Source organism: Bombus terrestris, chromosome 11, assembly GCF_910591885.1.
Source record: "Bombus terrestris chromosome 11, iyBomTerr1.2, whole genome shotgun sequence".
Taxonomy (NCBI): Eukaryota; Metazoa; Arthropoda; class Insecta; order Hymenoptera; family Apidae; genus Bombus; species Bombus terrestris.
In genome coordinates, this window is record NC_063279.1 from 2,282,971 (window position 1) to 2,308,869 (window position 25,899).

Consider the following 25,899-nt stretch of genomic DNA (forward strand, 5'->3'; position numbering starts at 1 on the left):
ATTTCCCGATTATTATTCATCAATGAAGATTCGATTTCCTTGATCATTCAGTTGAATTCTCTTACGCTAAAATGAATTAAGATCTCGAAGGTGATGTACTCGTTGAGCGATATTTTATTTACCCGTGTGTACACTTTATACGCTCTGCAATTTCGGTAATATGAAAGATATTTCGCGTACGATCTAGAAAAATTGCGCCAGCTTTTGCTGCGCAACGACCATAAATATTCGTATAAAAATATCGATCGTTTTACAATTGACTTTATAAAAAGTGGGTTTCCAAGAATTTCTATCGCGATTGTCGGTAAGTCGTGCATACACGCACACGAAGTGTACGCAGTCACGAGTATACATAGTTACATAATTTATATGTGTGTGAGCGTGTATATATACGCACACGTATATATATACACACACACGTATATACATATAGGCATATACGGATAGTATAGCGTAAAAAGATAGGTACGAATTGTACGAGGCGTTGCGTGTAATACGTGACCGTAATTTAACAATATCCTCGCGTACGCAAAATTTCATACGGGCAGTTGATCGTATTTCCGCTACAACAATGATTTGGATAGTCTACGGGTTACCAAGAAATTAGCGAGGTAGTAACCTTGGGGAAAGTCGTCGAAGATACATTTTTAGATAGACGATCACAGAAAAACGCAGGTACTTCAGACTGATCCGCCGTGATCCCTGTTTACGCGATCAGAGGTATCGGCGATACGCTCGCTCCGGACACGGTCGAGCAAAAAGATATACGCGATAACGAACGGTAAGTAATTAGAAATTTGAAAAATTTCCGCTCGGGAGCGACATCGTTTCAGAGGTTTAACGTCCCGAGCAGGGGAGCTTTTTGTAAACGTCCGCTTGAACGCGAGGGTATGTGTGTATACCTGTTTGAGTGTCGTTGCGCGTACTACATAACGGGCTAAGCTCGTGCGAATTACGACGAAGCGGTCGTTCGATAAAGTATATTCGTATACACCCGTAACAACGCCTGCATGTACGGGGGTAAAAAGGAAGAGAAACGAAACAAAGGCGTACACGTTTCTTTGGCGTTGATGTGTCATACGATGATTCTGCACTCACGACTACATCTTAGCGACGATGACGATAATTACGATACTATTGCTATTACTAACTATAATTATAATAATAATAATAATACCAACAATAAACAGCAACAATAATAATAATAATAATAATAATAATAATAATAATAATAATAATAATAATAATAATAATAATAGTAACAACAATAATAATTAGAAAAAGAAAATGCATTCTGCTACGAAGATATAATTCCTTTGAATGTTTCCTTTTTTTTTTTTTCTTTTTTAGCATACTTAACGGCTACTTTTTCTCTCTCACGCTCGCTCTCTTTCGTTCTCTGTCTTTTTCACTTTCTGCCTATCCTTTCATTCTGCTTTGTACACGTTGCATAAATAAGAAGGAGCAACAAATTGTCTAACGTCTACAACTCGATAAAAACCTATGCGTAAAAATATTTACAATATTTATATTATAAACCACTGTTGTATTGCATTATGTTAGCTGCGACGCGACGGTTTGAAAATTCCCGGACGTTTGCGAAATCGGGAAGCGATTTATCGCATATCTGGCGATCGGTTTCAATCGCACGATATAAAATGGCAGTTGCTCGCGATAACGCATGGTAAGTAACGAACGAAAACAGAGATGGGAGAAACGCGAGGATATTAATTTTAATACTGTTATAGTACTTGTCCGTTTACTCGTAGAAGCGGCATTCGGACGCGTTACCGTCTCGAACGCGCCATCGTACTTTGTGCTGGGTTTTATCGCGCGAACCACTGATTAATATTCGATCGAGAAAGAGAGAAACGCGCGATTCGCCTGTGCTCGTGCATCCAGAAATCGGACGGAAGTTTTAATCGATCATTTTGGCTGGTCGATAACCGCTATTAGCGCGTAATAAAAATTGACGCCTCGAAAAATACATCGATTTGATCTTTATTTCGACACTGTTTGGTCTTAAGGCACGTAATCTCCGTTAAGTAAAAATGAATACTATAAAAATGTAAAATTATCTGCATTTTCTATCTTTCGCTCGCTCGTTTTTTCTTTTCTTTTTTTTTTTTACACGCTTATCATTCTTTCTTTCCCTCTTTCTCTCTCTCGTACACGCACGCACGCACGCACGCACGCACGCACGTACGTACGTACGTACGTACGTATCCAAGCATACATATATATCTGCGTAATTTACTTTGTCTGTACTTGATATAGAAATGTGACGTTCGATTCGACTTACTTGCTGTACAAATGTTTGCGTGCTATTTAACTTGGCACACGAGCAAGGGACAAACAGCGAATGTACGGCTGCTCGCGCGTCGGAGGAAAGAATTAATCGTCCAGACGATCCACCGCCGCTGTGACAAATCACTATGCAGTTTGTTCGAATATCCTTCTTTCTTGGAATACATGCCCGCGCGTTCCTATCGTCTTGCTCGCATCTGGTTTTCCGTCTAGCGTTTGCGATGTCCGTGTTTCGTGCGTGTTAACGGCCACTCGTCGAACGATAACGACGAACGTTCGACGATGGACGGTCGAGTCATATAAGGGCGCGAGATGCGAAGACGCGGAGAAGGCGAGCAACTGCGAACCATGTCGCGACACCGTCGCGTTGAACGGCAAAGTGGCAGGAACGAAGAACAAAGTACAAAAAATATGCGGAAGAAGGACCCGATAATAAAAGTAAAAAGCAACTAGCACGCTGGCTCGTCAATGGTGCGTTTCTGTGACAGTTTTCACAGTCTCCAAGCCTTCTTTCTCGCTTTTGTCCTCGTCTTTGTCCGGATTGTCCCACGGCTGTCGTTGTCCAGAGCTAAATATCGCGTAGAACAAGGCGCACACGATATACACGCCCGCCGAAATCATAAACACGATCCTCCATTTCGCTTGAGTCGGCTGAAAAGAAAAAGGCGTGATTTCATTGGATACCAGGTTCCCACTCGAGGCTTTCGTTGCCGCCGTCCCAGTGAGAATTCGCGAAACCCGATAATTACCGGTGAGACGATTATATAGCCAGCCGTGATCGGTGCCAGTAAGCCCGCCAGGTTGGCCAAACAGTTGGTGAAAGACATCAAAACGCCGGCGAATCTCGGCGAGATATCCAAATGATTCACTTTGAATCCGGAATAGATACCGCCGTTCAAGCCTACACCGATCGTAAGAATAGTTACTGTCAACCAGGAATTGCATCCGGTATACGAAGCGACTATCAGAGCGATAGCCGGTCCCAGTTGGCCGATGCTGTTGATTATTTTTCGCGTGGACCCGTGATTAAACTTTCCGCTGGAGATCATCCAGTCAGCTACGTGAGACACCAGCATCGAGAATATCCACATGGCCAAGTAAGGAAGCGAGGAAACGGTGCCGTTCTGTAACATATTTACGCGATGTTTATCGTCTCGATGACGAGTTTGCTTTTTGCGCTCGTGTTTACAACGGTTGCGACGCCTATCCATTTTCCGGTTTCTTTACCGATTTAATGTCAAAGTGTAGAATCTGTTTCATGAAGGTCGGCAGCAGAGTCATCAACGTCTCGTATCCGTAGTTCTGGCCCATGTGCGCTATCAGGATAGCCCAGAACGGTAGCGAAGTAACGATCGAAATCCATGGTACGGGTGGAGACTGTGAAAACAACGTTGTCGTTAGAGCCGACAGCCACCTTTGCCTAGAGCTTACGACCCGCGAGTCACAGCTAACCCTTTTTCATACTCACGGAAGCTCCGGCGTTACCCCACAGAGCGCTCAGAATGTACTTCTTCTCGTCCTCGGATATACGCGGATGGCTTTCCGGGTCCTCGTAGACCATCAGCAGGAAAGCAATGCACCATATGGTACCGACCGCACCGAACACGTAAAAGATCGACGGCCAACCGCCATCGAAACCATATTCGGATAGAATACCGCTCAATGGCATTGAGATGACAGTGCCAAACTGCGCTCCTACAGATAAAATACGGAGAACGATGAATAGATCGATCGGCAAATTCGAAAGCGAATACCTCGAATAAGATGAGAGATTAATAAAGGAAGAAAAAAGAAAGAAGGCAGAAGAATAAGAATAAGAATAAGAATAAGAAGAAGAAGAAGAAGAAGAAAAAGAAGAAGAAGGTGAATCGCTCGGTAGATCCCAGAAGGTAGCATCGTACCGTGTTGATGGACGTGCGACAGGGCTACGCAGGCGGAAGAAAAGATATCGTCGAAACGAACGAGCTTACCGGCATATACAAACGCTCCCATTCTGCTACGCTCATTCGGCGGTATCCACTTGGCCAACATCGCGTGCGTGCAAGGCACGATGGGACCCTGCAATAGGGATAATCCATTCCTAGGGGCAGGAAATACACCCGAACGATCAAAAAGCGTTCAACGTTAAAAACATTAGAGGCTTTTCTATCCTTTTTCGTTCGACCGATCGTGCGAGTACGCGCATGGAGGGAGAACGCAGGATCGAAAGATCCCTTAGAGATCGCTTACCTCGCCTAGACCTTGAATGAAGCGAACGCCCATCAGATAATAGTAGCCGAAACGGGCCGACATAGGCACAAGCAGTCCAAACAACGAATTGATCAGCATGCCGACACCGAGAAAGTATTTGGATCCGTAACGCTTCGCAAGTATTCCGAACGGTATTTGCGTGAGGACGTAGCCGTAGAAGAACGAGCTGAGCAAATAGCCCTGTTTAGTGCTGTCCCATACGAACTGGCCGTCGCTGCTCTTTCCAGCGTGGTCCTGCCGCAACAAAGAATATTCGATGGATATTGTTCGCCACATACGGTTAACGATATTTTGCTTGTTCGGTAATTACACCTGAGAAGCAACGATTAGATAAGAGGCATACCGCGAGCCGGTTACGGACAGCACACGTCGAGACCATCGCGCCTCGTACTTACGCTCGTGATGCTGGAATTAACGATCCCGCATTCGTTCACCAGGGGCTCTTCCTCCTTATTTACGATGGCGGTATGATTGATCATCGCGACAATCGCCACGGACATGTTCGTCCTCATCACGTAGGCGTTCGCCATGCCGAGGAACAGCATCAAAGTCACTACGTGACGCGAACCCACCAACGCTGCAACAGCAAACGTTCGTTCGTTACGCGGTAATTTAAAGATCGGGCCAACGATGACCATGACGACGAAGGGTTAACTGATAAATAACACGATGTCGAAAGCGGCCAACAACGCATACGCATAGAATCGGTTCGCTCAGCCGCTCGAGTTTCGTTCGTCGTCTCGATCGTTGCCAGGCAAAATCTTTTGAAAAATTCTTTCGTCGATCGGACCAAAAATATTTGGTTAATTAACGGCAAACATCTGCGAATTACGTAACCACGCTTGAAAAACGGCGGTAATTTTGCGGATACAATAGGAGCGCTAAATACGTTCCTTCGATACGATAAAGAAGGAAAAAAAAAAAGAAGAAAAAAAAAAAGAAAGAATAAGAATGGCAAGAAGGAACACAGAAAAGACGGCGGAGGCAGATTGTACGACGTGTTCGCGATCCACGGTCAGAGGTACGCCAAGGACGCGACAGTTTCGAGCACGCGAGGGGACAAGGTCGAGGGGAGAATCGAGAACCGCGTTGGTCGGTCGTTGACGGAAAAGCGCACCGCTGCATAGGTCCTTTCTCCGGTTTGGCAAGGCGCGATTTTCTCGGTTATTTATATCGCGTTGTTTTTGCGACGAGATGTCGAGATAACGCACGAATTAATAATAGAGGGACGATGTAAGCTTTATTTTCGGAATGCAATCGCGATGATTATCGCGATGATTTGTCGACGAGCGAGAACCGCGAAGCTTTTGCGCTCCCCACCCTTCCGCGTTACGATACGCTTGTTCCTACGTATGTATATGTGGTACGCAATAGGAATAGTTTTCGGTAACAGCCGTCTGAACTTTGAACGTTTCGTCTGTTGTCGCGTCGGTCGCTCGTCAAGCGTAATTTGCCGAGAAGGAATTCCCGTGGTCGCGCGGGTTAAACAACCGCGGCACGATAATCGATCGAGATAGTCAGACGGTTCGCGGTTTCAAGGTTTTTCATCGTACCGTTTTCACGTACGGTTTGCGATCGTTATTTTACCCTAAGAACGCATCGAGTTAGCATTCATCGGGCATCCATCGGGCACGTGGTGGTCAATCGTGTTCGGTAGAAATAACTTCAGCTCGTCGACATGCACCGCAGTCGTGCAGACGTTATTGCTATCGCTGCGACGTAAAGCAACATGGTATTAGCGAATGGGAGGAGAGGCGCGGTCGAACCACGCACGTGATGCTTCGACGAGACAGCCGCCCACCAACCGTCTCCGTCTCCGTTTAATCGCTGATTGAACAACGATGCCGAGAATCAGCGACCGCGCGTTACCTTTGCCACTTCGCTGTTTATCGTTTGATGTTCTTTGGCGCGGACCACGAATGCGACTACCAAGTTCTATGCCGATTTCAAAAAGTTGCCTTTAACCATTCGCCCGACGATTCTTTCAGTTCTTTTTTCATCCGGCATCTCTCGGGGAACGACAGAGTGCAAGAAGTTGAAAAACGAGCGATTGGTACGATGGCGCGCGTTCGAGTAAGGGAGACAGAGAGACCTGCTACATACCCACGCACGATTTCTGTCGAGAGCACAGATAAATGGAGCGCGTTGGTCGACGAACGGATCGGGTCGTTCGACTCTGGCCCCTTCCTTTTTTTAACGAGTTCGCTGCCAGGCCCGGAAACCGGGTCGGTCACCGCGTGCCACTACGTTTACGCCACTCGATATCAACCGCATTGTGGGATTGAAGATTGAGAAATGGAGCCCGCGAAATCGCGTGTTCGTCAGCGAACCCGTCATGCTGCGAGCTCCGAAGCGACGGCATACGTGTGCGCGCGCGCTACCGAAAGAGAGAAGAAAAGGAAAGGGCGAGACTGGCGAAGTGAAAGAAGAGGAGAGCGAAGAGTGACGGCGGGAGCACGTGTTCGACGCGCGGTTCACGGGGTAAACGGAGTTTCGTCCGAATGGCAAACTCGTATGAACCTTGCGGTCCATGGACGACGGATTCAATCTGGAAACGCCATCCAAAAATTCGAGAATATCGCACAGAATTCTACGCAAACGAAGGAATGCACGCGCGTGAGCGCGTGCGCTTGCCGGGCCGACGTACTTTTACGTTTTCTGATAGGTCTGTCCTCTTCCTCCAAGCCTGATTGCTCCCACACAAGCACGTGGCCATTTCGTCCCCTGTTTTCTCCGTTCGATCTGCCGTTAGTGCCGTTGCTGTTGTTCATTGCACGCTCGATACGCGTTCTACGCACAAGCGATCACACACGGAACCGATGCACCACCGAGTAAATCGCCAACGCGAACACCAACGGTTGACGAAGATGCCAAAGGAGAATGCGAAATTCTCGTACTCGGATCTCGTGAACGAGATACGTTGTCGCGAACCAAAGGGAAACGTAACGGCGTATTCTTGCCTGTCTGCTTCTCCCAACACAACAGAGATACGATGACTCGCGCTATCTTCTTAGCACCAGCCGAGAAAAATCGAACGCCGTTTCTGCACGCGATCGTCCGGCAAACACGCGCTCCTGGCCTGCACGACACGACGACGGTCACAACCACGCCGACGAGAAAGACGATGGGGAACGATTTTCACGGGCGCGATCGAGCACTCACTGTGCGCCAGTAATGTATCAGCTTCTCGTTGCTGCGAATCGGTTGACGGTTTCGTTGTAGACCGATAACGATGATTAACAAGGAACCCGTGATCAGAAGCGAGTACACACCTGCGTCTTTCTCTCTTTCTCCCTCGTGCTAGTTGATTCGATGCGAAACCGTGAACTGCGGGGAACCGCGGGGTGCGGTCTGACGAAACGAATCGTCCGAGCAACCGAGACCTCTCGTCCAATCGTCGCGCTAGCTTCGGCAATTCCTTTCCTCGATTGGACGCGACAGCGCCATCTGGCGTTCCTGCCCTGATTCCACCAATCGAAGGCTCGCGCGCGAAACCACGTCCCTTTTCACACTGTATCTTTAAATCCTGTTCGATCTTATCGACGATCTTACGATCGATTCCTGTCGATGATCACCTTGCGAGCACGTTTCATCCTTCGACCTGCCCCGCCTACTATTCAACGTACTACTTTTCAGCGTTATTCTTTTGCACCCGTTCCGAAATTCCGCGATTATTTAAATTAACTTAATTTATTACGATAGACGGGAAAATCCTTTTAACATTAAGATTATACAAAAATATATGCGGATACAAAGCTTTGCAAAAACGTAAAATATAGTATAATAAAAGAAAATACAGGAAAATACAAGAAAATGTAAGAAAAAACGGAAGAAGAAGATATAACAGTTGAAATTTCTAATCTGTTTGCGAAGACTATTGTCTATTTCGCATATTTCATTTATGACGTTGATGCAGTCGAACCTGCAATTGAGTGTATCTGCATAAAAGAGCTGCGATGATCTGGTAGAAAACGGTGATAATTGACGAGATCAAGAGCTCACTGCAGTTATCGCGACTATTAAAATTTTTGTACAGAAAAATTTATTCGTTATGCCCGAACCGCGAGGAATTCTCGGTCCGAAAATATCTACAAATATTACGTAACGGAAAAATTATCGGTAAAATTATCGCTGGCTGGCCTGGCTGCTTATCTTTCGGATCAACTCGCGCAACCCTTGGAATTTATTATCTCTCCAATCGCAACGCTGTTTAATAATGGCGTAATCGTAGCACGTCATACGTCGTTTACGATCTTGGAGTAAGAGCAATGAAAGTCCGTTTTCGCGTCGACGAATTCACCGCCTCCGCTAATTAAGATCGGCATGGAAGTCGATCGTGAGTCACATCGGTGAGATAGTCGCTTTTGTTTAACGAAACATCCGTTTGATGGTTACCGCGTCAAGGTTAGGGCTTTATTCCGTTTGTCAGAACAAATACGTGACGTGACATAACGCAAACACTACACGGCAAATTCCGATTTCGTCGATGACTTTCGTATTTTGTTGCGAGACGATATTGCATCATCATGGATTATCGGAACGATGCCGATTAGGATCGTTTTCCTCGAAATCAAAGGCGGAAATCGTTTCGCATCGATATACGCCAGAATGTTTGGAACGTTCGAAAGTTCGTATTAACCGCGCCGCCAATTCGCGTATAAAAATAAAAGATACGCGAGGGGCTGCTATTGATAGATTCGCGGATCTCGCGTGCCAAAAATCTTTGCATCGTGCAAGTACGAGATAAACTAGTCGTCCATTTCGCACGAATCCGGTGTGGCGAATTGCGTCTCGTATTTTCCACGGTTACTCGCTATCTTACAGGGATCATCAGCCGTAATTCTTTCCGCGATTAGCTCGAACGAAATGATGTGCTTGAAAAAAGTATCAACTTCCTTTTTTTCTGGGAAATACACGTAATATCTCTCGACGCATTTATGTAAGTACACATGTACGTATGTACATACATAAATGCTTTTAATCGGAACTCGTTACGCAATTAAGTTTGTTATCGACAACCGAACAAGAAGGCAAGCGAGAAAAACGGGTCGTGTTTGGCAACCAATTATCGACCGAACGATTGGTCGGTAACGAGTTATTCTGAGCACCCATCTGTACCTAGTTTTTGTGTTCTCGACACAAAGAGGTCTCTGAGTGTCCGATACTTTCGAAACAGTCATTTGTTTATCGACGCTCCGTTTCTTCGTCGACGTCAATGCGTCTATATCGCGGGCTAATTTTCAAACGAACAGAGCGTCCCGTTTCTTCGACGTTCGATGTTCTCGATGCTCGAGAATCGACTTGATACGAGTCAACTGGCACGGCGCGTTCGCGTCTGTGTCTACAGGAAATGCTTCGTCCCCTAAACGCGTTATCCACTTTGTAAAGTGGAAAATAGCGTCCGCCTCGGGCGAACAACGAAAGGCCGTGCACGCGCGAGCGTAATTGTACAGGAAGCTTTCGGCGGAACTCGAAATTGAAAGTAATACGTCCGCTTTGCGAAAATTGCCAGGAGCCGAGAGGTCGGCACGATTTCCGTCTTCGAGAGCGCGGGCGCATCGACCTTTCCCTTCCTTTCTTTGAACTTTCCAACAATTCGTGTCAAGGTTTCTGCCGCGTTTTTTCCATGAACGCGTTTCCTGATACGTATTCGCAACCGAGATATCGGTCGATAGACGAACATCGAGCCCTGCCCGAGAACCCGGGCCCTGATCCACACGCACGTCACGGAACGTTGACCGGTGAACGCGAGGTAGAACGCGAACGCTCCAGGGGACAGCCATCTCGTGCCAGATTAGAAACTTTCTACTTTCGTGTTTTCGACGTGTCGCTGCCGTCGAATCGCGCTTCCGTGAATGGATAGCTTTAGTACCTACGTAGATTATTTACTCGTTAGTGTATACTCCCGGATACTTGCGCTCTGTCGATATTCGGCTGCCAATATTCTCGCTAGTAATGGAAAATCGCGTGGATCGAGCAACGAACACCGCACCGGTAAGGAGAAAAACACAAGAAATTATAATTCGTGGTACACGCGCTACCAATGACAAAGATCGATCGGACCACGGGTATCGTTGGAATTCCGCGACGATTTGCGGTGTTCTATCGATCGATCGTTTCCGCCTGGTTGCCTGTTTGTTATTGAATACGCGTGCTTTATCCATTCGTTCTGCGAGGAAACACGGCGATAGAGGACCGACGATTACAGAGGAGAGCGTTGTACGAGTCGCGTAATACATTATTCAAGAGAAGTGGACGTGGGAGAGGGTTCGCGTCTAAACGACGAGGTACGACACGCTCGTTTTCTCTCCCAACGAGAACTTTTATCGAAACGAGAGAAATTCTTCCTCTTCCTTATTCATCCTCCTCCCTCCACGGTCTTCCTCCGAAAAACACACTTTGAAAGCGTTTGAGGTCGGAGAAGTTGTTATTGGTGAATTGTTGTCGCGAAAGAGGAAACGTATGGTGAACGGGTTTCAGTCGATTCGGTATCGTTGGAAGCAAGGTCGATTTACGAGCGAAAAAATTTGTTTGATACATATTTACGAAGCACCCACGCGCGCACCGTCACGGTCACATTTTTTCCGAGTCGTTAATCGTTTGAACGAGGTACAATCGTTCGCTCTCCCCGCGTTCATTCCGGTTTTCCTTATCCTCGGCGATTGAATTTTAAAGCGTAGGTTCTCGTAAAACGATGAATCGAGGCAAGACATTGTCGAGCGTCGTCGTGAAAGAAAGAAAACAGACTTTCGCTGTTGTCGATAAGATAGGTGGACGTTGACAAGATTTCGAGGCTCGTCGACTCTTCGAATACGTTGTTGCCATGACGTTTCGTGTTAGTTCGCGATTATGCATCCGGTAATTGAAAAAGAAGGTCCGATAGTCGGCCAGCGTCAGTGGTCACGTATTTTCGCGTGTATATACGTGTGTACGTGTTGTCGGCAAGACAGCGATCGTCTTGGTCGCGCGTTCTTCCAAATTCCTGGTTTCGCAGAAAATCGACCGAGGCAAAAAGTGAAACGAAATCGGCGATGCGCGCAACTCGTTTCGATGAACCAATCGATAAGGGTACACCGTACGAGAAGACGAAGTTTTCGACGAGAGATCAAGTTGGAAAACGGAATGCGCGTTATCATCGGATGTCTCGGAGAGGATGGATGGGCTCGATTATGATCGATCATCGACGCGCGGTAGGGTCGCCATCGTTCGAGTATCTCGTCGGAATCGTTGGGGAATCGAGAGCGCGTTAAATCGTTCGTTCGAGCGTTCGTAAAACGCGTGTTAAAAAAAGTACCGCGAAACGCGATAAAACGCGAAACGCCGTGTATCTCGTTTCCAGCGAAGGAAAATTATTTTCAGTCGTACCATGTGTCCCCCCTTCGTACCGTCACGCCGCGGTACAAGATTGCGACGCAATGCCCGTATTCCGTATCGCTAATTTCACCGCAAGTCTTAATACACCAAGGTGATGGCGCGAGATAGCGTGACGGTGGCACGTTTAGGACTGGCGGTACATGACCCGTGGGATTTTGTCTCCGATTGTGTCGGTCGCGGACAAAGAACGGCCGTGGTAAACGGGCAGCGCGCAACAGCCCCGTAGAGGGTAACTTTCGGAGAAAGCGAGGGAAAAGCGTAGAAACGCGCGCGAGTGTGCGAGCTGCGAGCGATAGACGATAGGTTTGAGCAACGCTGGCCAGTTCTCTCGGTAGCTTAACTGGTGTCTGTACTCGTAGGTGCTCGGTTTGGTTTTTTAATTCGAGATAACGAGGGAGCAGGAACGGTTATGCAAATACAGCGTTTCTAGTTACGTAAAGCAAACGCGTTGGTCCGTGGCTCGAGTTTCTCTTGCGGCGTGTAACAAGGAACGGCGAGAATTCCTATTGCAATCGAAGAGCGAAGTCCCGGTAAAGATCACCGGAATAGGAAACTCACCGGACGGCAAGGGCACTTCCGTCTCGAACACCTCGGCGGGTCTCTTCGTCTCGGACTTGCGCGAGCCCACGGCGACACCGTTCGTCGACATCGTCGTATCGTTCGAAGGCGTTCAGGACGAGATGCTCGTACACGTTCGATGTCTCGTCCTTGATAGCTGGATCTCGGATCTGATGTCGATGAACGAAAGTAAGCAGGAAGCGATCTGTAGCAAAGCTTGACGCGCGCTCGGTCTCGTCGCTACTGTTGAGAACGCTGCCGAACTCGCGACACTTAGCTGTATACACCTAATGGACGGCGACCAATTAGAACACGCGATTCGAACCCCACCGACGCACCGCCTTCCCCACGCACCGATATCGTTTCTCCCGAACCGAATCGCCGCGGGAAATCAAAGAATTTTGCCGCTGCCGCCGAGGCTTCCAAATTTTTTCCTCTCCGCCCTTGCCCCCATGCTTCGCAGCTCCGCTCCGATTTCTCTTCGCTTCGCGCCTCGCCCACCGTCCTCCGTCTCCTTACTTTACTGTCGCGCGCCGCTCATCCATCTTTTTGTTTTCGCCGACACCGTAGATAAACGTAAGCTGCGTTGCGCGATCGCGAGCGAAAAATTCCACATGCGATCCTTTTCGCGTCTACGTCTACGCGCGAACGTGTCGGCTATCGCCTTTCCTTTGGAAATGCCTAGACCATTGTCCGAGTACACGCTCTTCCGACCTCGTAAGAAGCTGGCGATTCGGTGGATTCGATCCTCGGAACGTCTCGAGTCGACGAATCCGACCTGGTTATGCGTCATCTCGCACCATTCTACGACAACTTATTCCGAGCACGGACTCGAATGCTCTCGCTTAACGAGACCTCGACGTTAATGGGAATCAACGATTCCCGCGGCGTTCGCGCTACCTTGTTCGCCTCGACCTCGCCACCGATAGGTCGACAAACTAATGGATCGGCGTTCGACGATCGGAGCTTAAGGACTCCGCAATCTCTTTCGTTCCGTTCGGTGTTTTGGCGCGTTGGTGTGCGCACGTGATCGCGCGGCCGCGACGATCCGAAGGAACCGGTCAGGAAAATTCGAGGAAAATATCGCAATGTTGATTCGCCGATGTTGATCCGTCGATGTTGATCCGTCGATGTTGATCCGTCGATGTTGATCCGTCGATGTTGACGCAGAGGCACGAGCGGTCTCGTGACGCGCCGGTTTTGCGTAAATCCGATGTAATCCTTAGCACGCGTAGCTCATCGCAATTGCATACTCCGGCGTTGCGTTTGGTAGGAGGGCAGCCCACCTCCGCGAGTCGACAAACGACCTGCCGCTGATATCAACTACTCCGTGGGCTCGGCGCACGTGTCTATCACTAAGTCGTCACGCGATACACCGATGAGAGCCTCGCGCAACGCCGCATCTCCCCTTTCTGAGAGTTGCCTAATAACCTTCCGCCGCGTGCATATCATCCTCTTTCTTTCATTTCTACGTCGCACCATCTTTGTCCGTCTCTACCTACTTTGTCGCTTGAACGCAGCACCGACGCGACGCGACGCTCTCTTTCGTTTCGTTTTAACCTTCCCGATAATCGTGTCTCGACTTAATCGTCTAATCGCCGATCGCCGATAGTTATCTTCCACCGACCGATTTATCGATTGGAAAGAGGAACCGCGTTACGTTATGGTCTGCCTCTCGATTTACATCAGCCGCATCAAGGGTACCCTTTGCCGCGACAATTTCCACGAAGCGGCAAATTGCCGCTGTCGCGACGAAAACACGGCACGGAGAATCCACGACGTATCCATGCAAACAGCTAGCCCGTTATTTTCGAAGCCGGTAGTTTGCGGATAGGGCGGTTCCTCGCAAACCTTTGAATATTTCAAATACAGCGAGCGTCGTCCCACGTCCGACGTCGTCGAAGGACAGTCGCGCGGTATTTCCCGACGCTCGTTCCTCCAGCGACATCATGCTCTTTTTCGCTCGAGTTCTCGGTATCGTCGCGATCCTCGCCGGTACTCGACGAGCGGTTGCGTTCGACTCGTGGTTCGTGGACCTGATCGACGACTCGATCACCGTGCTGTTTCCACCTGTAAGAGTATCGGCGCATCTCTGTCGCGTCGACCAAGGTAAGGCGAAAGCGCGAATCTCGTTAACGTTTGGTAACGGAGCGCATCGATGAATCGGACGATTCTTCCCGTTCGTAGACGGCGCGATCGAGCTTTCCAGAAGGATGTCGAGAAAGGGTCTGGTTCACGACATACACCGCGAGTTCCAGGGATTCGAGCTACGAACGCGCCACGACGGCTGGGATCATCGAATTTTGTACGTGGTGGATCTGGATTGCGACTACGCGATTCCACTCTTACGAGCGGTGCGTGACGTCAGATTCGAAGCGAAAAGCAGCGAAATATCGCGATCGATCTCTAACGACGTCGCGTCCATCCGATTCGCAGGCAAACTCGAGCGGCCAGTTCTCAGCGCCGATGAGATGGCTGCTGCTTCGAGATGGGACGATCGCTGGGAACTCGATGGCGCACGTGGATCAAACGTTCAGGAATATGGCCGTTTATCCAGATAGCGAGGTGATCGTGGCGACGAAGCTGCGAGTCGAAGATAACTTGGCGGAAATAACGTCCGTCTACAGGCCTAGCCCGTATCACGGAGTTATAACGGAGAATCGAGGAAACTGGACGATGGATGGTGGCGTTCGAGCGGCGAATCTGCACGCGGCGTCGCGACGAAGAAGGAATCTTCGGCAGACGCCCCTGAAATCCTGTCTCGTGGTATCTCTTGACACGCGGTCGTCGAACAAAGAATTATCCGCGGTGGATTTGCGAACACGTGCCGCGATGAATTTCACTTTGGATCACGCAAACAACGATTAAGTGAAATTAAGATAACGAGTTTTCCAAATTGCAACAACGAGCGTAACATCGCGTCGCGTCGAACGCTCGTTCGCTGGCGGAGTTGAAAACTCGTGAGCGTAGATAATCGTCGCCTAATAAATTAGCCTTGCATTTGCATTCCCATAGATGACGGATCCTGATACGATCAACCACTTAACAGATTACGAAAATAAGCATATAGATGCAGTTACGAAGGCCAACTATCCTTGGATGTTGCATATAGCCAGCCGAACGAATGCAACGTGAGTCGCACTCGCGTTCCCCTGCCGCGTCGCTTCTCCTTTCTCTTGCATGGCAACCAGCATCTGACAGGGGCCGAAATGTCTCCCGCTGTGACGAGCTTTTCGGCTCCTATGAGATCATGCGTTCTAACGAGCTGCGTTTTTCTTTCCGCATCGATTTAGCATCGACTTTCGCGTGACCAACACCTGGGGATATCGACAGGAGAACGGGTCGTGGACCGGCCTCACCGGGATGCTGCAACGACGAGAGATCGATATAGGAGGCACGGGAACGTATCTTATTCAACAGCGTATCGGTGTAATCGATTATGTACAACTTTATACCCGCACCAAGTAAGTCGTGTCGTTCGATAACGAAGGACGTGACATCCATCTCCATGAACGTATGTACAAGCTTAAATCGCGACAGAGCGAAATTCATTTTCCGCGCGCCTTTGCTGTCGACCGTGAGCAACATTTTCACGCTGCCGTTTCAACGATCCGTCTGGATAGCGATCGGCGTTTTTCTTCTGCTGGTACTTGGCTTGCTCTACTTTTCCTCCAAATGGGAATATCGTCGGGGAGCATCGGCGAAAAGCGCTGCATATTGGCAGCAATTTCATCTAGACGAACAAACGCTCAGTGATAATTTCATGGTCGTGCTGGGTGCTTTTGCGCAACAAGGTAAGTTCGCTCTCGTTCGTAAGTACTGGAACAATGTGACGCGCGATTCGCATTTTTACGGGATACGATAATCTTAGCTTAGGTTATCAGACGAATGATTAAGCGATTAAAATTTTGTAAAAATTTGTCATATGTTTCGCAAAAGTCTTACGATGTATCGTACGTTCTCATCCTTCTAATGTGTAAATTACGTGTAAAGTTTACAACAGTTTACCTAGCATGAATCAAAATTTACAAGAAAATAAGAATAAATAAGGTAGAAAGAGAATTACTATTACGACAAACGATCAGATTATTGTTATAACGTTGTACAACGAGATACGAGTTCTTTCTTTATCTTACGAAGCTCTATATATCTGTGCGTAACTTTCAAAGCAATAATTCTTAAATATTTTAACAATTTCCTAATCATCGTTATCTTCCTCGCTTACTACGAGTGTTCCAATATTATGAACGGTATTTTGTATGTCTTCTCTTTCGTTCGTTCACGTTCCCTCTCCGATGAGTCGGTAAAATGGAACTGCAATCCCGCAGGATACTCTTACGAGCCGTATCGCGTTCCCTCGCGAATCGTCACTTTGATGCTTCTACTCGCCGCTCTCAACCTGTACGCCTCTTACACGGCCAATATCGTCGCTCTGCTTCAATCGACCACCGACTCTATCAGAACTATCGCCGACCTGTTCTATAGCCCGTTAAAATTAGGGGCGCAGGATGTGGTCCACGTTCGACACTACCTCAAGGTAGGGGGACCGAGAATTCGCGCAGAATCGTACCTCTTCCAACCCAGTTTACCAACTCGATCCAGTAACAATGTTCGTTTGCCGATCTTCTCGCAGAGCTTTCAAGATCCTCTGCGAAAAGCCATAGTGGAAAAGATCGAACCAAAGGGTCACAACAGCTCGTGGTTGCCGGTCGAAGAAGGGGTTCGACGCGTTAAAGACGAGCTGTTCGCGTTCCACTCGGAACTGGGCGCGTTCTACAAGATAATGCAGGAGACGTATCGGGAGGAAGAGAAGTGCGGGATCACGGAGATCGATATATTGAACATGTTATATCCGCTTCTGGTGATTCCAACTCGATCGCCGTATCTGGAGATCGTAAAAAATGCGTAAGATGGCGCGGATACACGGCGGTGGTACGGTAGAAAATAAAATGAATCGTTTTCAGGGCTTTGGTGTTGGCCGAGACTGGTCTGCAAACTCGGGAAGACAGCCGGTTGTACACGAAGAAGCCGAAATGCCAAGGACAAACGAGCTTCGTCAGCATAGGACTCACCGAGTGCTATTTCGCGTTGGTGGCGGTGGGTTACGGGGCGCTTCTCAGTCTCGTTGTGTTGGCGGTGGAACATCTCTGGCATAGGAAAGGAAGCTTGATCGATCTCCGGGCCGTAAAGAGGTTCGCTTCAGACGCCTTGCCATTTCCCGGTGAAACAGCGAACGACAACGCGACACCTCGCAGCGAAGCCGATCCGTTTGAGTTCATCGAGGAGAGTCGTCGCTTTCCGAGCAAGGAAACGGAGAATGGATCGGTGTCGGAGGACGTGGATGATCGTCGACGACAAGGAACACGTTCGACCATCGGGGATTCGGTGAATTCGGTTCAATGAAAACGTACGAGATAAGTGGCGGATACTAACATGTTTCCGTATAAATGCAATTCTCCATACGCGTACAAACCCGTTAAACGTTGGACGGCAAAAAGTGTTGATAGTAATTTTTGGTGAATTCCAGCATGAGGTCGAGCGTGCACTCGGGTAAATCTTCGACGCACTTGGCAGGGTTGCCGGCGAAACGGGTAAACGAGGGTACCACGGTCTCCGGTGGTACCACCGCTCCATCCTCGATGTAGCAACAGTCTTTCAGGACGCACCTTCTCCCCTGCGTAGTTGAACAAGCACTAACTCTTTCTGTTATCCCGTTGCTTCGATTCGTATAAATAAAGTTTACGCGTGTATGCCTTATACGTACGATTACTGCATTTTTTCCTATGTATATGTAAGAGCCGACTATAGCTGCGTTAATCACCGCCCGTTCTCCTACGAACACGTGATCTCCCATCGTCAAAGGAAAGAAGGCAACGCTGAAGAAACGACGAAATGAAATCAGTCGTTACGGCGATGGTAAACTTTCCGTCGTTTCTTTAATGCGTCGGCGATCACCGAGTCGCCAACTACCAACCCTCTGCTGAACTTCTTAAATGGTGGCCTTATTATAGCGTTCTTGCTGATAATACAATAACGTCCCGTCCTAACGTTGGCCAAATCGCCTCTGATAATAGCATCCGACTGTACGATCACCTTACCGTGTAACACGATATTCTGCGAACCACACAGAACAGTGTGTCTGCTTACTTTATTCCCGGATGCCTGAAACGTTAAAATCAAGAGAAACGGAAAAAGAGGTTAAGGTCGTTCGTATTCTTTTACCGTTATCGAATAGCAATTAGGACTTCTCCTACCGTTTCTACGTATTCCGCTTTGCTGTAGTAAACGTCTTGGGGTTCCATATCGTCTTAATTTTCTTAACACCGAGTAATCTTCGACTTCTCCAAAATTCAAACCTCTGACCTGTCACGTAAGTTACAGAGGCACTGCTGACGCTTTCGTGTACTTGCGCTGTGCGCGACTACCGGTAAGTCTCGCTATCTAGCGGCGTCGCGGATAACTAACGAACCCGTGGCGCCAAATTCGATTCGATCGTCGAGCGTGATCCATACAAACGATCGAGTCAGCGAACTGAAAAAAGAAAAAAGAATACAGAGAAGAAACGTAAGGATCCAAACGTTCGATCCTTCTCACGGAAAAGTTATCGAAACGGTCGGTCGATTGATCGTCGGGCGATAGCGTCGAATGGGCTAGCGACGCACGCGAGTGCGGCGATCGAACCACGTCGGTCGACTTAAGTTACGTAACAAAGTCCGCTCGAACGCGGTGTTTTGAAGCAGCGGCTCCATAGTAACGCCGATAGAGGGTAGAAAAGAGAAACGCGAGGCAAGCGACCGCGAGATAGTAAACCATTTTCGTTGGTCCTCGAGCGTTTAGACAGCGATGTCGTTGTTCAAGACGAAAGAGTGGTGGCGAACGAGGTGCGGTGCGAACGAAACATTCGATAAGCACAGCCTGTTGGCAGCGCCGTTGTTCGGAAACGAGAGGCAAGATATCCTCGTGGTGGGAAGTCACGACGGTTACCTAAGGATGTACAGTCCGTCGTCGCGATGGGTGGACGAAACGAAATCACCGACCAACTACAAGTCCACGGATTTGATGATCGAGACTCGATTAGACGATTGCATCGTGGATATGAAGGCGGGAAAGTTCGTCTCGTGAGTATCGGTGGTCGAAAGTCGACGAAACCTTACGAATTACGAGAGGTTCACGACGATCGTTGGTTGCAGAGGCTCGCAAGATTTACGTTTGGCGGTATTGACGCCATCAAAGTTGACCGTGTACAACGTGGCTCTGGTCGACCAATCCACCGAATACGGTTTGCCTGCCGATAGTACAAACTCCCCTCTGGTCCTCTCCTACGTTGTTCCTCGCGCTCGTTTCGCAATCGTCTCGAAAGCGACGACGGCGAAACGCGTTGGAAAAGATCGCGACGTTCTTCGTTCTCGGCGAGACGAGAGCGGGGAACAGCTTTCACGAGAGACGCAACACGGCGAAAGAACACGCCTCCGGGCGTAAAGTCGTAGACGTCGAATATTCGGATGGTATCGGGCAGTCGCGCGATCCTTTCTCCGTTTCTCCCACAGCTGAGTGCCCAGTTTCGTATCGAGTTTACACGATCGCGTTTGGTTGACAGGAGATCGGTGCGAACTGAAGATCGCTTACGAGCATCCGCTGCCGAGATTTCCGGCATCGTTGACGGTAGGACCGTTCGGCGGCGTTCGCGGCAGAGACTTTCTCTGCGTTCAATGCCTGGACGGGACGCTTCTCTTCTACGAGCAGGAGATGTTCGCGTTCAGCCAGGTGACGCGGAATCGGTTGTTGGCCGAGCCGATCATTTACGTTCCGCGCTACGATCTGTTCGTCGCCGCCAGCTCCTCCTGGTATCTCGAGTGTCATAGGCACGTGCTTGCTCGATGCGTTGTCGCGTCGTCCGCTCGACCACGGCCGCTAATAAAACTCGGTGTCGCGCTGGCGACTCGAGCGTAACGCGTAATTAAATAAGTAAGTAAGTAAGATATATGGCGTGAGTTGCGTTGCCATTGCGTAGGTACCAAAGTATGGCGGAGTGGTCGAGAAGCACGGAACGAGTCTCGGGGAGCGCGAACGGCGCGGAGGAGCGCGACGCGCAGCATCGGCGCGCCAATGCCACGAGCCTCGAGCCAGATTGGACGTACAACATCGGCGAAGCGGTTCTCGGCATCGAGGCTGTCACTTTGAGCAGCTTCGAGGTTGGCATAGTGGTTCTCGGCGAGAAACATCTGTACTGTCTAAAGGACAATTGTACGTCGGTCAAGTACGCCAAGAGGCTGGAATACAAGCCGCTCTGCTTTCGAGCTTACGTTATCGGTAATTAGCTGGATGGTTGAGGTCGGTTCGTGCGTTATCGGTTCGATGGAAAACACAGACGCACTGATCCAGCTCTATGACGACGATGCTTTCAGAACCGGACGGGAAGTTGATGGTGCTCGTAATCGCCGACACAAGCACTCTCATGATTTACGAGGGTAGCACGTTGAAATGGTCGGCCCAACTGCCTTTCGCGCCGGTTGCCGTTGCCAGAGTTCAATTAGAGGTGAGTCCGAGTTGGGCCGAGTCAAGCCAAGACGAGTTTCGCTTATCGCAAAACAGGGCTGCGCATTTTGCATTTCACTGTTGCGTTTGATGACAATCGTCGTGGCTCGCGATGTTTACAGCACCTGCAGGGCGTGATCGTAGTTTTGTCGGCGGATGGTCGACTGGAAGCTTGCTACTTAGGTTCGGAGCCGAGTTTATTCGTCGCACCGCCGCTTCATCCACGGGGTTACGATTACACGGCAGCGGAACAGGAGTTGGCGGAACTGCGAGCTCTCTCGAGGAAGAGCAAGGATTCCGGTGAGACCATGCGCGCGTATACGACACTACAGCCACGCGTTTCGTGCGGTCGTAGTGACATTGAACAACGATCGTTCGACAGAGAATCGCGCCAGCGACGCAGGAATGGACGCGGAGCTCATAGTATCGATAAACGTGTCGCTGGATTCCAATTCGTCGGATCATCGTACGGACAACGAGGTGGAGGCGAAGCTACAACCGATCTGCAACGTCACCATAGAGTTGTCCTCGTACGCGGTCCTCAGCGACGTCCAGGTCTGCGTCGACGTATGCAAACCTCTGGTCGTCGCCGACGATTTCTACGCTCTTCCGAATCTCTGTAAGCAAACTCGCAGACACTCGTGTCCGGACGTTCTACGTCAGCCGAATTCTCAACTTTCAGGCGAGCGACACGCGACGAAGACCCGGGTGTACGTGGACGGGGATTTGCCGGCGATCTCTTCGGAAATCAGAGCGACCGTGACTTATCGAACGGACGCAGGTGCCTTAAGATCGGTGCGAAGAACCAGCCAGTTGCCTCTGAAGACGATGTTGAGAAGCTGCCCGCCTGAAAGCTCGGCCTCCTTCGTAACCGTGATCAAGAGCGGCGCTCCTTTGCTCACCTTCACCCAGCTGTTCCCCGGTAAACGCGTCTTCAATTCCGTTCCATCGATCGACGGTCCGAATCTGTGGCTTTCTTTTCATCGCTTCCTTTTCTTCCTCGGCTCGTCCGAAAATTGAAAACGACCAATTTATCGTTCATGATTCTCCAAAATTCTTACACGTTAACGCTATGGATCCGTGGCTCAGGAACACGAACGTTGTCTGTCCAGAATTCAGCGCGGATCAGTCGCAAAGACAAGGGTGGAACGCTCTGGGTTTGCGGCACCTGAATTCTGGCCACACGGTCACCGTCGCTTCCGGCAATGCCGGAAATCGATATCGGGTACAGTCCAACGACGGATTATCGTCGACCTTGGTCGTTTCTCGACTGATCGACAGATCGAGGAGCAAAAACGAGGAAAGCGTCGGGACGACCATAGGACAAAATCATATTCGGTTGGTGCATCAACGGATAGACGATCATTTTGCCGCACGACAAAAGATTAACAGAATAACGGTAAGTAACCAGGCAACCGACCAACGTCGTCTTCCATCGAATCGTCGAAACTATGCGCTGTTGTATTCATTGCCGAGGATAGAACGAGATAGGTCTGCTGACGAGTCAGCTGAGAAACGTGGAAAGAAAAATGCTGCGAGCCGTGAGAGAAAGAAACGAGCGATCTCTGCCCGATACCGGATTGCCGTTCCTCTTCGATTCCACTTGTGACACGATCTTCGCGCTCCTCGAGCAACTCGCGCAAGCGCGAGCGGTAAGTTTATTCGTTTTTTGCTTATTTCATTTAACGAGCGTGCGTCGGTTGCTACCGGATACACGAAGTTGCAGTTAATTTAAAGAAGAACGGGCACTCAATATAAGACTTTTTACAATTTCATCTAAGATACTGTGGATGCCTTAAAGGAATTTACTGATTTGCGGATGAAAGAAGTCAGCGATCTCGCTAAGACAGCTAAGTTACCAAAGTTACCTCGGTATGGATCGATATGGAAAAGTTGCCTTCTTTTAACGATGATCTCAGGAGCATATAACTCGAGTATATAATTTAAAAAGGCCGAGAATTTCTGGATGGTAAACGAATTGGTTGGGGATTTCTAAAACTGAAGTCGGATCCTGTATGATGGCACGTTGATCGAGCGTGAGCATGTTCAAAGCGATAAGAATATTTTCATAGTTATGGCAAGTTTTTGCTTATACTGGAAATTTATGTTGCATACTTTCGGGCAATTTCACGCGATTCCACCGTGCCGGATTCCATATTTGACGCGCGTATTCGAAGTATGGTATAACAGAGCCGGGTAAAGTATTTTAATCCCTTAACAGTTTATCCTGGGTATGACTCGAGCGGAGCGTCAAGTACCGTACAGTTTATCCCGAGTACGATGTCGGCACGGCGTGCGTCAGAACTGTTTAGCCCTTCGGTCTATTAAAATTAGAAGCTCCGGTCCAGAAAATCTACATATTTTGTATATTTTAGAATACTTCCGTTCGCGATAAAAAGCGTGAAAAAGTGTGTATCATATAAATAGCGAACTTTCGTTTACAGAGAGATTTTGTTCCGGTGTAATCGTTGACGCGAACGCAGAATTCGAAATGCGAAACGAACACAGCTTCTTGGTAATCGAAAATAAGAAAAAAGGCAAGATACTGTTCGCGCTGGAACGTATTATCGCGTATTTTGTATTTGAAAATTTATTACACGCGACGTAATTGTTGAAAAGGTACTTGCAAAACGCGTTTATCTAAATTTTTTATTAGCCATGAAATTATCTTAGGGCGTGGAAAAATTATGCATTTTTTATTAGAGAAGTTAAGGGTGAAAGGTTTTGTGAAATCCGCGTCGTAACGCTCGGTAACGACGTTCGATCATTTTAAGACGTTGTTTTTCTTACATGGTTAATTAATACGGTCAGCAAAAGATAACGAGAAGGAAAAAGTAACGTCTAAAGCGGTTGTAGTTCCTTGTTTGTCCACTGCTGCGTCATTTATAGAGTAGGCGAAATCAAGTAGTGTTTTCTTCCGCGTGAAACGCATAACGCGATATCTCGAGATATCAAACGGTAGCATGTTTTTAACGTTTCATTCATAAAGTACGAAGAAATCGCTTCGAACGTTCCAGGCATCGATTAAGAATTCCACGCTGCTCGTGTACGCGTCGCAGCAGCTGTTAGCCAGCGATTTACAAAAGCAAAGCGAGGTAATCGTTGTATGAGACTTCCCGTTTGTGTGCACGGTGTGCGTCACTTAAAGTTATTACTTTTTCCAGTACTTTTCGCTCGGCTATTATTGCTATTAGAGCTAAGTTCGATCAGCTGTTAACGCTAGAACTACCGACATTCGAGACGTAGCTATCTTTACCAAAGCCAGTCAAAATGATCGATCTTTAAAAAATATATAATAGTGGAATATTTTTATATTTATTGATCTGTTATTATCTTACAGAAGAAACTCCATGTTCTGAGATCATAAAAACTATATAATAAGAAATTTAATAATAACAATGAGTATAATACAACGATGAAAAATATTCAGTACCAAAATCTTTGCTAACAAGAATATTAAAATAAATTTCCATTGGTAAATATAAGAAGTATAATATAATAATATAATAATAAGCGTAGTAAGCGTGATAGAATAAATAAAATACAAACATAACTTAAATTATTCTTTCTTCTGCGTGCATTTTCCGCATACATATTCTTTACAAAGATTGCAAATGGTCTTATTGCTATTACAGTATCCTATTTGACACCATCAGCTGTTAACGCTGTAACTTGGTTTTACGTTATCCTAAGGGTTCTGTCGCTTGTTAACACTTTGACTGCCACGCCGAAATCACGTGTTTCGCTGAGAGTATTTTTATTATTCAAAGCATATAATGGCAAAATAATAATAAATTGACGATGTAAGACAACGTTCTTCCCGATGGACCGTTTATCTTATTGTTGGTCACGGGTGACCATCGTGGCGCCTTGGTAACAATTGATAGCGACATATTATAACAAGTCTTCGTTTATTTCAACAGACCATTCTCATTTGTTATTTCGTCGTAAGCAAAACGTGCGGAATATATTGTTGAAAGGTGTAGAAGATACTAGTAAACGGTATTTGCTCATTCTATATATAACAGCAAGGTATGTTCACACTTCTAACTTCAATTATACAATCATAAAGCAGCATTTACGATTATTTTCTAAGCTGTGTTTATAATAATATTCGCAGATTACTCCTCAAAGATATGGATGCAAACACAGTGCACCGATTTCATTCTTTTTTAGCGATGTTCTTTCACTTTTTCTTTCAAAGTATCTTCTATTTATCGGTTATATTCAAAATGCCCTAATTGTCAATTTTCATTCGATTTTTACAATTGTAAGAAGTTGAAGCGCACCGGTCACCAGTGACCACCGTGGCGTCACAGGAGAAACCGTTGCCGATTGTATATGACCAAAGTGGCAGTCAAAGTATTAAATCGATAAGTAAATTAAAGAAATGAATTGTCTTAGGAACGAGAACGAGCCGGCCACGAGCTTCGATGCAGCGTCGAGTTGTTATTGTTGCTGGTACGATCGAACGCGACCAACGACAAATACGAGGCACTGCGGGCAGCGATCGGCTTCGAACCACGTCCGTCCGATCGTTTCGTAAGTAACGTGATTCGCAACGTCGATAACGTCGAGTTTCGCACGGTTCATTCAGACATAACGAAGCTTGGCGTGTGGAAACAGGACTGGGAAGAAATCGCCGACGCGGCTCTGGTCGCTCTGCTGAAATCCATTTTGAAAAAGCCTGCAACCTCGGAGACGCGGTCGTCGTCGACGTGGAACGCGCTCACCCCCATCTCGTCCAACAAGGAGGTGAACAAGCTGAAGACGCGGCTGGCCCACGCGATTCGACGGCTCGAAGGCTCCAGGGAATCCGACATCGCGGAGATCGAGCTGAACGACGGCAACGTCGAGTCCGCTTAGTAGCTGTCC

At 48.0% G+C, this 25,899-nt stretch overlaps 3 protein-coding genes across 9 annotated transcripts; 2 read left to right on the plus strand and 1 right to left on the minus strand.

The window, feature by feature from the left end:
- Window positions 1-96: 96 nt before the first annotated feature.
- LOC100644143 (putative inorganic phosphate cotransporter) lies at window positions 97-18,913 on the minus strand. Of its 6 annotated transcripts, XM_048410115.1 has the most exons (11): window positions 18,744-18,913; window positions 18,464-18,651; window positions 18,254-18,365; window positions 17,963-18,182; window positions 4,953-5,134; window positions 4,537-4,791; window positions 4,278-4,365; window positions 3,776-4,002; window positions 3,535-3,684; window positions 3,057-3,431; window positions 97-2,958 (listed from the first exon to the last, which is right to left on the minus strand). In XM_048410115.1, exons 1-11 carry the CDS (start codon window positions 18,789-18,791, stop codon window positions 2,773-2,775), a joined length of 2,031 nt encoding a protein of 676 aa, XP_048266072.1. In that variant the 5' UTR covers window positions 18,792-18,913; the 3' UTR covers window positions 97-2,772. The 6 variants fall into 6 exon arrangements, with proteins under 6 accessions (XP_048266072.1, XP_048266073.1, XP_003398670.1 ...); XM_048410116.1 differs by lacking the exons at window positions 17,963-18,182; window positions 18,254-18,365; window positions 18,464-18,651; window positions 18,744-18,913 and adding an exon at window positions 17,562-17,663; XM_003398622.4 differs by lacking the exons at window positions 17,963-18,182; window positions 18,254-18,365; window positions 18,464-18,651; window positions 18,744-18,913 and adding an exon at window positions 12,490-12,724.
- LOC100646629 lies at window positions 12,727-16,954 on the plus strand. 2 transcript variants are annotated; one of them, XM_048410126.1, is made up of 6 exons: window positions 12,727-14,598; window positions 14,677-14,843; window positions 14,926-15,255; window positions 15,783-15,953; window positions 16,030-16,283; window positions 16,818-16,954. In XM_048410126.1, the coding sequence occupies exons 1-5, from the start codon at window positions 14,439-14,441 to the stop codon at window positions 16,243-16,245; spliced, it is 1,044 nt and encodes a 347-aa protein (XP_048266083.1). In that variant the 5' UTR covers window positions 12,727-14,438; the 3' UTR covers window positions 16,246-16,283; window positions 16,818-16,954. The 2 variants fall into 2 exon arrangements, with proteins under 2 accessions (XP_048266083.1, XP_048266084.1); XM_048410127.1 differs by lacking the exon at window positions 16,818-16,954 and adding an exon at window positions 15,505-15,620 and having other exon boundaries at window positions 12,728-14,598; window positions 15,783-16,093.
- Window positions 18,914-19,200: 287 nt separating the features above from the next.
- LOC105666209 (protein PTHB1) lies at window positions 19,201-25,890 on the plus strand. The gene is made up of 11 exons (XM_048409942.1): window positions 19,201-19,607; window positions 19,680-19,768; window positions 20,087-20,351; window positions 20,501-20,799; window positions 20,895-21,025; window positions 21,147-21,324; window positions 21,407-21,643; window positions 21,707-21,946; window positions 22,137-22,423; window positions 22,506-22,676; window positions 25,429-25,890. The coding sequence occupies exons 1-11, from the start codon at window positions 19,333-19,335 to the stop codon at window positions 25,888-25,890; spliced, it is 2,634 nt and encodes an 877-aa protein (XP_048265899.1). The 5' UTR covers window positions 19,201-19,332.
- The last annotated feature ends 9 nt before the right edge of the window (window positions 25,891-25,899 follow it).

Excerpts from the sequence above, each read along its gene's own strand:
- LOC105666209 (XM_048409942.1), top strand. The coding sequence starts at position 19,333 with ATGTCGTTGTTCAAGACGAAAGAGTGGTGGCGAACGAGGTGCGGTGCG. Across the intron at positions 21,644-21,706 it reads CTACGCTCTTCCGAATCTCT|GCGAGCGACACGCGACGAAG; the intron begins GTAAGCAAACTC and ends CTCAACTTTCAG. Across the intron at positions 22,424-22,505 it reads AAAAGATTAACAGAATAACG|AACGAGATAGGTCTGCTGAC; the intron begins GTAAGTAACCAG and ends TGCCGAGGATAG.
- LOC100646629 (XM_048410126.1), top strand. The coding sequence starts at position 14,439 with ATGCTCTTTTTCGCTCGAGTTCTCGGTATCGTCGCGATCCTCGCCGGT. Across the intron at positions 14,844-14,925 it reads CGATTCCACTCTTACGAGCG|GCAAACTCGAGCGGCCAGTT; the intron begins GTGCGTGACGTC and ends TCCGATTCGCAG. Across the intron at positions 15,954-16,029 it reads CAACTTTATACCCGCACCAA|AGCGAAATTCATTTTCCGCG; the intron begins GTAAGTCGTGTC and ends AAATCGCGACAG.
- LOC100644143 (XM_048410115.1), bottom strand. The coding sequence starts at position 18,791 with ATGGAACCCCAAGACGTTTACTACAGCAAAGCGGAATACGTAGAAACG. Across the intron at positions 4,366-4,536 it reads TCATTCAAGGTCTAGGCGAG|GGTCCCATCGTGCCTTGCAC; the intron begins GTAAGCGATCTC and ends TCCCTATTGCAG. Across the intron at positions 2,959-3,056 it reads GCTATATAATCGTCTCACCG|CCGACTCAAGCGAAATGGAG; the intron begins GTAATTATCGGG and ends TTTTCTTTTCAG.